This window comes from Ranitomeya variabilis, chromosome 3 (genome assembly GCF_051348905.1).
Source record: "Ranitomeya variabilis isolate aRanVar5 chromosome 3, aRanVar5.hap1, whole genome shotgun sequence".
NCBI classification, from domain to species: Eukaryota; Metazoa; Chordata; class Amphibia; order Anura; family Dendrobatidae; genus Ranitomeya; species Ranitomeya variabilis.
In genome coordinates, this window is record NC_135234.1 from 342,208,812 (window position 1) to 342,223,647 (window position 14,836).

General features: G+C 40.1%; 1 protein-coding gene across 1 annotated transcript in view; it reads left to right on the forward strand.

The window, feature by feature from the left end:
- The window catches only part of STK40 (serine/threonine kinase 40), a 55,388-nt gene extending 43,662 nt beyond the window's left edge, over window positions 1-11,726 (forward strand). The window contains exons 9-11 of the mRNA XM_077295860.1: window positions 2,911-3,030; window positions 4,246-4,327; window positions 7,704-11,726. Coding sequence (XP_077151975.1) covers window positions 2,911-3,030; window positions 4,246-4,327; window positions 7,704-7,949 — 448 coding nt within the window. The 3' untranslated portion in view covers window positions 7,950-11,726. The remainder of the gene's footprint in view (window positions 1-2,910; window positions 3,031-4,245; window positions 4,328-7,703) is intronic.
- The last annotated feature ends 3,110 nt before the right edge of the window (window positions 11,727-14,836 follow it).

Consider the following 14,836-nt stretch of genomic DNA (forward strand, 5'->3'; position numbering starts at 1 on the left):
CATGTAAAGCCATTTTACACTTATCTGTTTATGTGCTTTTTTCTTTCTGTTTTGTATCATGTCATCTGCTCAATATTTCACAGTAGGTTTTCTGGTGGTAATTTGGACACAAGTATTCTGAAAAGTTTATTCTGGGATATATTACTTTAGGGAGCCTGGTGATCATGTTCCATATTTTGGTAACATAATGTGCAGGTTACTGTGGTTTGAGATCTTATGTATGTTGTACACTTTTGGGCTATATTATGGCTAACCAGTCGCGGCGTGTCTTTCAACGGCCTTTTTTGCTCATGTAAATATGTGTTGCGATGCAGTTAGAGCTACCGTTCCCTCACTCCCGGATTTTTCTTGCCATTTCTATGTACATGACAATCATTGCTGATTGCAGTTATGAGAAGGTTAAATAAAGGCGAGTTTTCTTTGATAGTAGTAGTGCATCGGCTGTTGGCTGCTTCATTCTTTCCACTGATCACTTGGCCACGGCGGCAAGATTGCTGGTGTTATCAGTTACGAATGTGTTTTTTTAAGGAAACAATTGTAAATATACCAGTAATGGGGAGGTGCATCCCGCCTCCATTGCTTCACTACGGCACGATGGAATCTAGAGTAGCCATCAGCGGCACATGGCCAAAGGGCCTCATGTCTTCTCAGATACTGTTTAGGGACCATTCTACTATGCTATAGTCACTAGATGTAGAAAATCTTAGTGAACCTTAAAGGGAGCATGCCGCTTGATTCATGCTACCCAAACCATGAGGAGCATGAATCGGAGCCTAGCCAGGTATGTTATTTTTCTCTGAAACCCATAAATGCTTTGGCATTTCAGAGAAAGTAGAGTTTGAAGCGAAAGCTAGGAGAGACAAGTCCACTACGGCTTCTCCCCTGCTGTAGGTGATGGACAACTCTCTTGTGTGCATAAATTTGGAGAGACTTGACCATCACCTGGAGTGGGGCAGGGAGATGCCGCAGTGCCTTCTCTCGGCTGTCTTCATCTCTAATGCTTTGGCATTTCAGAGGAGAAAAATATTTGGTTGCAATCAAGCAAAAAGGCTTTAATTTATGTTGATCATGGTTTGGGCTGCAGATATCAAGTGACCGGTTCTCTTTAAAGGGAACGTGTCACCAGAAAAAATGCTATTAACCTGAAGATATGCTGTTAATCTGCAGGTTAGTAGCGCTACTAACCTGCTTAACGCTGCGGGGAGAAAATGAACTTCATTCTCTCCCCCGGCAGCGATCAGGTGGCAGTCATGGAGCCGGCACAGGTTCAGTCATCGCCAGCACTCTACTATACAGAGCGGCGTCTGTAACCACACCCCCATCCCTGACTGGAACTGGCTCTGCATTGAGGCTGGCTGTTAGTCAGTTTCAGGGGCATGGCTACAGCCGCCGTTCTGTATACTTAGAGCCGTGACTGAACCAGCGCCGCCCCTGTGACTGAAACCGCATCGTCATCCCTGACTGACACTCCCTCTGCATTGGGGCCAGTGCCAGTCAGGGACATGGTTACAGCCGCTGCTCTGTATTCTCAGAGCAGTGACTAAACCGGTGATGCCCCCATGACTGAAACCAGAACGCTGCTTTGGGGGAATAAAGTTAATTTTCTCCCCTCAGCATTCAGCTAGGTGCAATCACTGGGCAGGTTAGGAACACTATTAACCTCATATCTGCAGGTTAATAGTATTTTTTCTGGTGACCGCTTCCCTTTAATCCCTGTTTGAGCTTTGATTCATTTGTTTTCATTAATAATCGAAGTCTAATGATGCATACATGTCCGAGCTGTGTGGGCTTATTGAATATGGATGCTTCCCCTCAATTCAGTTCCTTCATAATGGTTAAGGTACCGTCACACTCAACGACGCTGCGGCGATCTAGACAACGAGCCGACCTAAACTAGATCGCTGGAGCGTCGCTGTTTAGGTCGCTGTAGAGATGCCAAACACAGCAACTCCAGAACGATGCAGGAGCGATCCTGTGACGTAACGGTGACTCACTTCTCGTTCTCGCTGGTTGTTAGCTCCATGTCAAACATTGTTAGCATCATTGCTTTTGATGTCAAACATGACGATACACGCCGACCTAGCAACGAAATAAAGTTCTGGCCTTCTAGCTCCGAGCAGCAATGGCACAGCGGGATCCAGATCGCTGCTGCGTGTCAAACACAATGAGATCGCTATCCAGGACGCTGCAACGTCACGGATTGTTGTCGTTCTCGTTGTAAAGTTGCTGAGTGTGACGGTACCTCTAGTGTGTGAATTCATTAGGCGGAAGGCTTTAACTAACTTTATAATACATGTGGATAATCATTAGACGCTTGCAATATTGTACAAGGGGTCCATTTAATGTAAAAGATCCTCCTATTAGGCAGTGACTCTTGTCGTTAATTGCCAACGTCACAGCCAGTTTTTTTTACGGTGACTTAAGACATGAAGTATTTTTTATTTTTAAGGAAGTTGTTTAGCAGTAAAATCCTTTGGGGGTTGTTTGTGTGTACAGTAAATATATATTTATAACATTTATATTTGCATGTGGGGGATTTAAGTGCTGGGATCTGCACAAGCACTTCTTCTATCACATAAAGCAGGGGCTCTTCCGGCTATTGCTGAGGATGGCATGGGCACAACTCCTTGCCATAGTTGAGACGTAACTGCAAGTGGTTTCCTGCAATCAGACACACAATATGGGTGTACCATTGCGTTCATTTGCAGCAATGGTTAATATAATAATCTCTAAATTCTGCAAAGTTCATCCTGTTCTTCTACTGGAAGCTGGCGAATATTTACACTGTGCAGTATTGGCACATTTGTCTGAAAAACGTCACACCACCATCCAAGCCAAGTTACAGTTACAAATCTAAATGACATCCTTGTATAATGTAGTAATGAAAGTGTGTTCTATTTTCAATGACAGAGATGGCAGGGTGTCTGAGAGCACCGTGTGCCTCATTAGAAAGTTGTTGGTTTTGGATCCACAACATCGTCTGACGGCATCCGAAGTTCTGGAGTCTCTTGGCGGCATTATATCTTCATGGTTAGTTTCTCCAGCTCTGCTATTACTAAAGCTCTGTTAGCCTCATACATCAAACATATTCATGGGGTTAAATACTTCCTAATCTATGTGCCAGGGGTGGGCAATTAATTTCCCCAAGGGGCCACTTAAGACTGTTGTAGAGGGCATAATCAATGGGTTGGGTTTAATGCTGCTGATAGTTCATATTGAGCAGAATTGTATAATAGTAATATAATATGAATAAAGTCTGACTAGCTAGTTATGAAAATTTGCTAATACTAGGGTATGATTTTATTATTTTTGTCAGTAAAATTGCCATTAAATTAAGCAATGTTAATGTTAAATTGCCATTGTAGTAGGCTTATCTGTAATAATTTTATTCATTGAGAGATTGTTTATGTAAATATATTTTGTTTTAATTAGAAAGGACACATTTCTGTAATATGTGTATTAAATATTCTCCCAACCTTTTTAGGTTTCAGTACAGTTTACCTCTGCACAGTAGAATGGTTGGTTTATTCCATCACTTTCTTCCTATGTAACACTCCACTAGCCAACTGAATAGAACAAAACATGACTTCTGTCCCCACAGTGAATCACATTTTATCAAGTTGTTTGACAGGTTTTTTTTTTCATAATATAGTAACCCCTATAAAGTTGCAATTTGTGGACAGAGCTCGGCGAGAGATTGTGATCAACAACTTTTAGATGAATTAAGTAGTATTTATTCCAGAAAATGTTGCAAAGTTTGGTTTTAATTTGTACTTGCACCTGCCCCTCCTCACTTTTTTCTTCTTTATTAGCATTATTTCACAGTTCATTGTTTACACCCTACAGTGAGAAAACGTGATGGTTGGGCATTTAAATAAAAAATCTTGTGGTTTTCACTGTCTCATGGGCCTGTTTAAGACTCACACTTACCATTATTTCACAAAGACTTCAGGAGTCTATTAGCAGAGTATAAATTTGTTACCCATCACTGTAATCCTTACTGATGATAAAGGACCCACCATTAACCTGCTCCATTCACAATGACCTTTTGTACACACACATTAGATGTTTTCTTGGTTGAATCAATCATCCATATACTCATAAGTGTAAATTTCTATTGTTTGGACAGCAGGCTGAAACCTGTGTGTAAACCCATCTATAGCTTCTATTTCCAAGCTCTTCCATCTGGGTCTTTCCAGTAATCATATGAAATTCCCAACTAACAACGTGTATTCTTGTCTCCAGGCAATCTATGTCCTCTCTGAGCGGCCCGCTGCAAGTAGTGCCTGACATTGATCATGTTACCAGTCCGGAGAACTCACAAGAGGTAAGAACGAACGGCGCATTCATCCTGTGCTTGTGTTGGCTGGTAACCTGAATATACAGTGCCTTGCGAAAGTATTCGGCCCCTTGAACTTTTCCACCTTTTCCCACATATCATGCGTCAAACATAAAGATACCAAATGTAAATTTTTGGTGAAGAATCAACAACTAGTGGAACACAATTGTGAAGTTGAACGAAATTTATTGCTTATTTAAAATTTTTGTGGAAATTCAAAAACTGAATAGTGGGGTGTGCAATATTATTCGGCCCCTTTAGTCTCAGTGCTGCAAACTCACTCCAGAAGTTCATTGTGGATCTCTGAATGATCCAATGTTGTCCTAAATGCCTAATGGTGATAAATAATAATCCACCTGTGTGTAATCAAGTCTCCGTATAAATGCACCTGCTCTGTGAGTCTCGGGGTTCTGCTTGAAGCACAGAGAGCATCATGAAGACCAAGGAATACAACAGGCAGGTCCGTGATACTGTTGTGGAGAAGTTTAAAGCCAGATTTGGGGACAAAATGATTTCCTAAACTTTAAACATCCCAAGGAATACTGTGCAAGCGATCATATTGAAATGGAAGGAGTATCATACCACTGCAAATCTACCAAGACCCGGCCGTCCCTCTAAACTTTCATCTCAAACAAGGAGAAGACTGATCAGAGATGCAGCCAAGAGACCCATGATCACTCTGGATGAACTGCAGAGATCTACAGCTGAGGTGGGACAGTCTGTCCATAGGACAACAATCAGTCTTACACTGCACAAATCTGGCCTTTATGGAAGAGTGGCAAGAAGAAAGCCATTTCTCAAAGATATCCATAAAAAGTGTTGTTTAAAGTTTGCAACAAGCCACCTGGTAGACACATCCAACATGTGGAAAAAGGTTCTCTGGTCTGATGAAACCAAAATTGAACTTTTGGGCAACAATGCCAAACGATATGTTTGGCATAAAGGCAACACAGCTCCTCACCCTGAATACACCATCCCCACTGTCAGACATGGTGGTGGCAGCATCATGGTTTGGGCCTGCTTTTCTTCAATAGGGACAGGGAAGATGGTTAAAATTGATGGGAAGAAGGATGGAGCCAAATACAGGACCATTCTTGAAGAAACCCTGTTGAAGTCTGCAAAAGACCCGAGACTGGGACGGAGATTTGTCTTCCAATAAGACAATGATCCCAAACATAAAGCAAAATCTACACTGGAATGGTTCACAAATAAATGTATCCTGGTGTTAGAATGGCCAAGTCAAAGTCCAGACCTCAATCCAAATTGAGAATCTGTGGAAAGAGCTGAAAACTGCTGTTCACAAACGATCTCCATCAAACCTCACTGAGCTCGATCTGTTTGCCAAGGAAGAATGGGCAAGAATTTCAGTCTCTCGATGTACAAAACTAATAGAGACATACCCCAAACGACCTGCAGCTGTAATCGCAGCAAAAGGTGGCGCAACAAAGTATTAAGATAAAGGGGCCGAATAATATTGCACGCCTCATTTTTCAGTTTTTGAATTTCCACAAAAATGTCAAATAACCAATAAATTTCGTTCAACTTCACAATTGTGTTCCACTTGTTGTTGACTCTTCACCAAAAATTTACATTTGGTATTTTTGTTAGAAGCATGATGTGTGGGAAAAGGTTGAAAACTTCCAGGGGGCCGAATACTTTTGCAAGGTGCTGTATAAATGTGGTTTCAGTTTATAGATCCGGTGTCACTTTCTTCTAGATTGATGCTCTTGAATGAGTTCCTACCATGTTACAGCAGATAGTGAATACATACCGTATATTCTTGTGCTGTAGTGCTATAAAGCTAAGAATGTAGATTTGTTGCAGCTGAATTTAGTTATTAGAGCTGATATCAGCACACCGTTTGTAGTGAAAAGGAGCTAGTCAGCCCAGAAAGCGATGCTTCGGCATGCGCGTGTGTGTGTGTGTGTGTGTGTGTGTGTGTGTGTGTGTGTGTGTGTGTGTGTATATATATATAGATAGATAGATAGATAGATAGATAGATAGATAGAGAGATATATATATATATATATATATATATATATATATATATATATAGATATATATAGATAGAGATATATATATATATATATATATATATATATATATATATATATATATAGATATATATATATATATAGATATATATATATAGATATATATATATAGATATATATATAATTTTTTATTTTTTTCATTAATTTTTTTTTTTTTTTTTGAAAAATTTCAAGTATTTCAATTTTTTAATTTCAATTGGTGAAAAACACTGCGAGACGCTGAACGTGAGAGGGAAAAAAAAAGCACACTTATTTTATGCAGCATTTTCCCCTGCCAACACTTTGGTTTTTCAGCAGGAAAATCTGCTGTAAATACCGTGTGTGCATCCAACTAATGGTTCCACAAAATAGTCAATTATAAAAAAAAAAAGAATGTAAAAGTATACATAGAATAAAAGTAATCTTTTATCATTGTTCTGTTTGTTTCATTATATTGCAATGTAACATCTGCAGCACAGAGTAAGCTTACACAAGCTTATAGACTCCTGTTCACATTAAAGGGGTGGTCCAGCTTTAAATAAGAATGTGTGTAAAAGATATGGTTTATAAAATGTACAAATGTGTATTTAAGGGAAACTGCCATCGGTTTCATGCTGCCTGAACCATTGGCAGCATTAATCAGTCTCTGACTATGCGATTGCAGGAAGGTTTAAGAAGTCTAAGGCTATATGGTAACAATTCTCTGTAAAGTAAAAGAAAAAAAAAAAAAGCATCTGTGCAACTTGTTTGTTTGCTGTCGCATAGCAATTTTAGAGATGTAATTTTGTTATATATAAAAAAAAAAGTTGCAGATAAGTTGCGAAGTCAGTGGAGTGCAATTTGAGACCGACAGAAAATCCAGCAAACTTGGAAACCTTTGCGATCTGTCGCAGGACACCATGTAATACCATATGAAATCATTAGATGCATTGTTACAAAGCACACATCATGTGTAGCCCTAGCCTTATTCTGAAGCGCTGCTGTTCTTAGGTTTGGAGGATTGTATTTGAGGGGGCATCACTGTGCCACTGAGCCCTTGGGCATGCTAAGGGTGCACTGAGATCCCTTTATTTACATATGTCATAAAAGGTTTCACTACCGGTAATTATATTAAAAAATAGATATATATTGTGCTAGTGTGAAATTTTTTTTTTTTTTTTTTTTTATGTAGGGGCTAAACCCTCCAAATGAATGTGGATATAATTTGAGTGTTGGGGCGCACACTCCCTTTTAAACTTATACGTCTGCTATCTAATGCTGTCAGCATTTTAGCAGGGTAAAATCTGATGGCAAATGTTTTCTTTCATTTCTTCCAACTTTATCACCCTTAGGCGAAGGTAACGGAGGAGTCGTCACAGTATGAGTTTGAAAACTACATGCGACAACAGCTTCTATTGGCAGAAGAAAAAAACACAATCCATGAAGCCAAGAACTTTCCTCAAAAACGTCAGTTTGGAAATTTCCCCCCAATAAGGAGACTGGGGTACGATGCCCAGGCAATGAGCCCTTTGGACGCTGCAATTTTGGCCCAGCGATACCTCCCTCCCCCGCACCTGTCTCTTCCCAATGCTCACTAACCATTTTTTTTTTCTCTCACCTGGATCTGATTCTTTGGAAAAAATCATGGACTTACAAGTGGATGAAACCTTTCAGTAGTGAGAGGCCACATGGTGCTAACCCCCTTTTCTTCTTTTACTTTTGCTCCCCTTATTTCAGTTTGAGAAATATCATTGCACATATGCCCTGTAATTATTCCCACCCCATAATCCTATAGCAATACAATTTGCAGCACAGGAAATGTCAACTAATGTAGCAATCTTCTGTTTGACAGGGTTTCTTATTTTGGGATGTTCTTGGCTGCATACATAGCAGGTTCTGCACTGCAGCATTAATTATCAATAACTGTATATTCGTCTTGCCCTGGTATGTTTTACCCCTTCTGCATCCTCCCAGATTGTAGAAAGATTTTTTTGCAATCGGCCTTTTTATACATATATATACATATAGATCTATACATGGACATTAAATCTACCTCTTTTTATTTTTTATTTTAGTAGGATTCCACAAAGTTGAGAATATGCAGCATTAGGAGGAGTTTGCTGTGGAACAGATGTCTTTTATTTGCTATTTGTTCAGAAAGTCATCCCCCTTCTAAGTAATGGGGCCGTATAATCTAAATATTGAGTGTACATATATAAATATATATATATATCCTTATATAGAGATATATATTTGATATTGAATATCTGCTGGATTGCAAGATCCGTGTTGGAAGAATAAGCTGTGTTATAACCACCAGGCTTATAACGTCCCATATTCTCTACGCCTGCAAGCAGACGTATGTGGTTTTGTTTTTTTTATTTTATTTTTATTTTTTTATTCCCTTTTGGTGTTCATATTTATTGGTGTGTTTTCCATATTTGCCACAGTTCCATTGTAAAGCACGTTAGGATTTGTCCTGCGTTCTTATCTTGTGTGACAAACTGGAAGGATGAAGATGAGCAGATGTGTCCGGTATGCATAACACGTATGGGATCTAGCTATACTCTATGGAACAACAAGATCATGCTTTAGGAGCCTATACTAACACGAGTCCAGTAGATTTGGACCAAATATCTGCAGATTTCTTTGTTTTTTTTGTTGTTTTTTTTAAACCTACTTTCCACAACGGTATACAGCAAACATTTTCAGCAATCACATGGCTACGCCGTGGACCTTTTTAATAGCTGCAGTCAATGTAGGCAGTAGACCAGTGGGCAGAATTGGGGACTCTGATGGATTGGCAGGGATAAAATGGGTGGTTATATGCTACGTACTTATTTTAGCAATGTTACTGCTTGTTTGAAAGGTTAAATTAATTGGAGAATCCCTTTTAATTGCTAATTGCTGACCATTAATTGTGCATCACCTTATGCGGACTTAAACCTTTGCCCTTCTCTGGTTAGTGCAGCTTTCCTCACAAACTAACCAGCACTTTGTCCATAAAATGGCTGTTGGTGGAGGAGCATGTGACCTAATCAGTCAATCTGCCTCTTACAATTGAAAAACTTGTCTCGGAAGAAAGCTGCTTTTCTTTTGAAGGAGGCTGAAGGTCAGATCTGGTCACGTGCTTCTCCATCAGGAGCCATTATAAGGACAAGAGGAAGTGATCAACCCCTATAATTTGTCTGGTAAAGAGGTTCACAAATAGCCAATTTTTGTTTTTCCTTTCCTTCAAATATTTTTTTCTGCATAGGTGATAAATGTATGATGGCTGAGAACCCACCGAACACTATCATAGAGGTCCAGAGCCCTCCATTCGTTTAAAGTTTCTTATCATTCTGGTGGTCTAGTTAGAAGGAAGTGGTGGTTCATGCTCCCTGCACTGCTCCATTTAGTGTGTATGGGCATGTGGAAACAGATGAGTGTTGGGCTTGGCTGTTTTTGTCAGCCCTGTAGACTTAAAATGAAGTGGTGGCCACACATTCACCCTCGTAATCCATTCAATCATCTCCTTACTGTAGTCAAGCAGTGGTGATGAATGAGATTATCACAGTTATCGGTGGACCTTCCCAGCAATTGTACTTCTGTTATAGTTCCGATGCCGGTAATTACCATATTAATAAGTTATACGTCTGCCTTGTATATTGCTACCTCTTTATGATGCATGCTGGGCGCGTACTGGCGAAAAGTGATGGGTAGGATCCCTACTTCCGCAATGCTTCGTTCTCATGTGCTGATAGAGATGCCTATAAAAAGTAACCTACGCGTTTGTCAGAACCACATATGGAGGCCTCTGAACCAAGGTGATAGTAGTAACTTGTATTTTCTGCCTCTTTCACAACCTCTTTATTTCATGAAGGTGTTGATTTCAACTACAGTCGTGAAGGTCAGAAATGAGGATGAAGTTTCTCCATAACTGAGCCATCACCAATGCCGTTTTCTTGCCACCACATATTCCCAGTCCCAGATGTGCTTTTATTTCTATCCCTTTGCATATGTGACTGGACAGTGGCACATGAGTGCTAGGTTTTGCCCTCCTAACTATGAATTTTGTATATTACCTTTTTTTTAGTCTAACATTTCATTGTGTGGTGTGTGTGTATATCATTTGCTGAGTAGTTTACTGGGTTATGCTAACATGCACCTTTAGTCGCTAGAAGGTTTAATGTTTTTTATTTTTTCCATTCTGTGAGTATTAATAATGTCATGATATGTTAGTGCAGGAAAAAGTCCGGTTAAGTTACTACATTGTGATTCCAAAGCAATATCTCGTACACAGGCATCTTCTGAAAGTCACTGCTTGATCACTAGAAGGTTCCCACAAGAGACTCTAATTGTAAGACACAGAGCCGCCACATGTGCATCACGTATGGCTATGAAGACCTGACTAGCAATGGATGACCCATTTTATTAGGTCCGGTGTTCATCTTCTTGCCACAATCATTCTCCATACATTGAACTCCATCATAAAGTGGGTTAAAAACAACAATGGCATTACAGTTAGGGATGGAAATGCTGGAGCCATGACAGTGAGGGCATATCATGATGTTTGTACAGTCATTTTTGTAATTTCTTTTTAGGATTTTTTTTTATGTTGATGTATTGAGCAATAGTGGCAAGCGACTGCATTAAACTTTTGTTATATAAGAATATGTACAGTGTTTAGAGTTCTAGATACTGAAAAGGCGCACCATCACTGTAAAAAGATGATCATGTAATTTTATGGCTTGCATGCCTATTTCTGCCTGTGTACAATATAAAGACCTTGACACCATAGTCATATGATGGTATATTGTTTTATGTGGGAAGATTTGCAATACAAAATGCCTTGAAATGTTCTGATTGATGTGCTTCTTTTTAAAGTCTGTGGAATTAAGCTAAAAGCTAATTTGTCTGCAAATGTCCCCACCAGGCCATAGCTCCTGGGGTGCTCATTACACATTCTAAGAAAACTAAAGCTAAAATAGAAGTTTAAGGTATAAAAGATATGTATTTTTCATACTGACATTAGATACAAAGATATTTATATTCACGTTGCACTGTCTTTATCTCGGGTCTCTGTAGCTAGTGCAGTGTTAGAATTATTCATCTTCACCCAGTCAAAGTGCCTAGTCATGGAGGGACTCGTAGTAGTCCCTACCCTTCCACCATGACAAATTTGAAATGGCAATCTGGACATTTTGCTGGCTGGGACATTGAAGTTTTGCTGAAATACATGGTAAATTTTGGGAATATGAGACGGGTGCTTGACTTTTTTAGTTTTTCTTTTGTATTTCCTTTTAGTTCTGTTTTTATCTGTGTAATTATTTCTGGGGTGGAATTTTTCTTTCAGTGAATATAGCTGTTTAGAAATAAAAAGGTATTAAAATGCTCATGTAAATCTTATTTCTATTGTGCTGAGTTCTCTAGTTCTCTAGTTGCTTTGGTCATAAATGGAGATGGATAGATCCTTGGATGTACATGTCTGCTTTGGCCAAACTTTATGAAAAAAAAAAAAAAGCTTCAGTACCCGAACCCCAATCAATTGATTGTGGGAACCGAACATCCGACGGTTCACACAGATGAGAGCACAGGAAACGCCGGCTCTGACCGGCGGTTACAGTTGCTGGTTATCGCGGACCGCTGTAGGTTCCCACGCTCTCAAACAGAGGACAAGTGTGTGAGCCAGCAGCTGTGACCGGCGGTGACAAGGTTACCGCCGATTAGGCGATGCTGATGAGTATTCAAGAAAAAAAACAAAACAAAAAAAAACGTTTGAATGATAATCCAAAATTAGTATTAAACAAGAAACTAAACCAAAATCTAATTTGTAATTAACTTTATTTCAAATATAGGAATAACAAACCAACACAACCCCTAAAAAACCTTTCTGTATAAGAATAGGTTTAAAACTGGCCTATTTGTTCATGGGCAAAAAACAGGAGGGCAGGGGGTACCCGACTATACTCTGATTTCTACGCGTCCCTAGGGCACTCCCTGCCTGTCTGCGGAGGTTGGCACCCTCTTGGATGCAATGTGGCGCCCCCGCTCCTCGGCGACTGTCCCTGGATGCCCTGCGGGTCCCTAGTAATTGGATATTAAGGACACACCACAATTGCCCACACCTAGGGCAGACCTATATATGAACAAATAAAAATGCCAAATGATCTTCCACTATAGTGCCTCAACAATAAAGATAGACAAAGTGCCTCAAAAGACTCGATGAAGCAACCTGTGGCACCCCTACCCGTGTGCTCTAAGCCTCCTTCACTGGCTAATAGGCCCTTAAACCTCCCTACCCGGACTGCCCTGCCTGACAGCGGAGGTCCGCAGACAGGCAGGGAGTGCCCTAGGGACGCGTAGAAATCCGAGTATAGTCGGGTACCCCCTGCTCTCCTGTTTTTTGCCCATGAACAAATAGGCCAGTTTTAAACCTATTCTTATACAGAAAGGTTTTTTAGGGGTTGTGTTGGTTTGTTATTCCTATATTTGAAATAATTATGAGTATTCACCAGCCAGTGCTTGTGCATAGTGAGAAATGTCAGTGAGATATATAATTGGTGCAGTGCGTGTGTAGCTTACTGTAAATGTATTTAGCGAATAAAGAAATAAAGGAGAAAAATGGCATGGGGTCCCCCTTATTTTTAATAACCAGGTGAGGGAAAGCAGACAGCTGGGGGCTGGTGATGTTGTTCTGGGAAATTACCAATATCCATGAAGCTTCCCATGCTATTTAATATCAGCTCACAGCTGTCCTCATAGCTTTTGCTGGTTATGAATAACCAAAGGCTAAGAAGATAGCTTCAGGCTGATATTAATAGGCTGGGAAGGGGCCCCGCTTGCCAACGTTAACAAGCCAAGCGTAAAAAGCCAGGCAAAGGGCTAGAATTGGTTCATTTAATGGATGCACCGTTTCTGGGACGGCTATGGGCTGCTATTTCTAGGCTGTGGAGGCCAAATATCCATGAACCTTCTCAGCATGAGAATACCAGCTGTTTGCTTTACCTTAGCTTGTTGGCTATCAAAAATATAGGGGGCCACATGCAGTTTTTATTCATTTTTTGTAAAATAACTAACCCTTCTATTTTTTGAAAACCAGCCAAGATAAACCAGACAGCTGAGGGCTGCGCTCCCGCTGCTGTCTGTTTTACCTGCCCTCCCGCTGCTGTCTGTTTTACCTGCGCTTGTTATCAAAAATAATAGACCCCACTTTTTTTTTAATTTACCTATTGTGCTAGCAAATCACAGCCATGCCAATATTTGGCATGGCTGTGATGGAGCTGGAAGTACCCACAGCGGAAAAGCTCATTGATTGGCTGCGCTGTAGCCTTTCAATAAGCTTTGTTCAGGCTGCCAAACCCTAACAGTATCATCTGTGAGAAGTCTCTGTTCAGGGTCCGTACACGGAACCCGAAATTTACTGTTCGGATTCACCCATCCCTAGTCCTAAAAAGTACTGCACCCATGTAAACCATTATGTCTTTATTCTGCTAAGTGATACTTGTCTCATCATGCTGCTGTCAAAATAATCCGTTTCAGTTTTATAGATAAAAGGGTTAAAACTGCACATGCTATGTGTAAATTGCTCAGCTAGAGTCATCTGGCTGATGTCTGTTTAGTAAAGTCACATAGTTCTGATCCATTCTGTTTTGATTTACAGCTAGCTGGATTTGTGATTTTGATTACTCTGCTGTTTGCAACTCTTGGTGAGCAGTTTACATGTAACACGTGCTGTTACAACTTTTTCATACATAAAACTGAAATGGACTATTTTTGACAGCAGCATATTTAGGAAGGCATTAGGAACTGTTTACATCTCAATCCAGGAATCTGACAAGGATGTATATGTCTGGAAGTCACAAAAGATTGTTCAGAGGTACCGCTCGGTCGAGTAAAAAATCAGACGTGGTTCCACTGTGCTTCCATATCGCCAAACTTTTGAGGGTTTTTTTTTTTTATTAAATGTATGAATAAACAAAATACCATGCTTTTCTACACTTCTGAAAAAATATACCTTTCAAAAAGATGGCCAATCTGAAGCTTCGTTTAAAGCGGGTGTCCACTACTAGGCCGACCCCTTCTTGATCTGAATGTTTGGAATTGATAAAATGACACCTATACTCACCTCCTGTGCCAGTGCGATTCCAGCGGTGTTGGCATTCGCGATCCTGGCACTCTTGTGTAATTATTGTGACAAGTGAGCGCTTCGCCTGGTCAGCACCGGTAGCACGGTCTCCTCCTTCGGACATATTGAACATCAACAGGAAGCCAGGGTTGCTGCTGTGCTCTCACTTCATCTTGCGTTGTCCGAAGGTGGGGTCACTGAAGCCAGCGCTGATTGGGAAATGGGCTCATACAGTTATATGAAAAAGTTTGGGCACCCCTATTAATCTTAAGCTTAATGTTTTATAAAAATTGTTTTTTTTTGCAACAGCTATTTCAGTTTCATATATCTAATAACTGTTGGACACAGTAATGTTTCTGCCTTGAAATGAGGTTTATT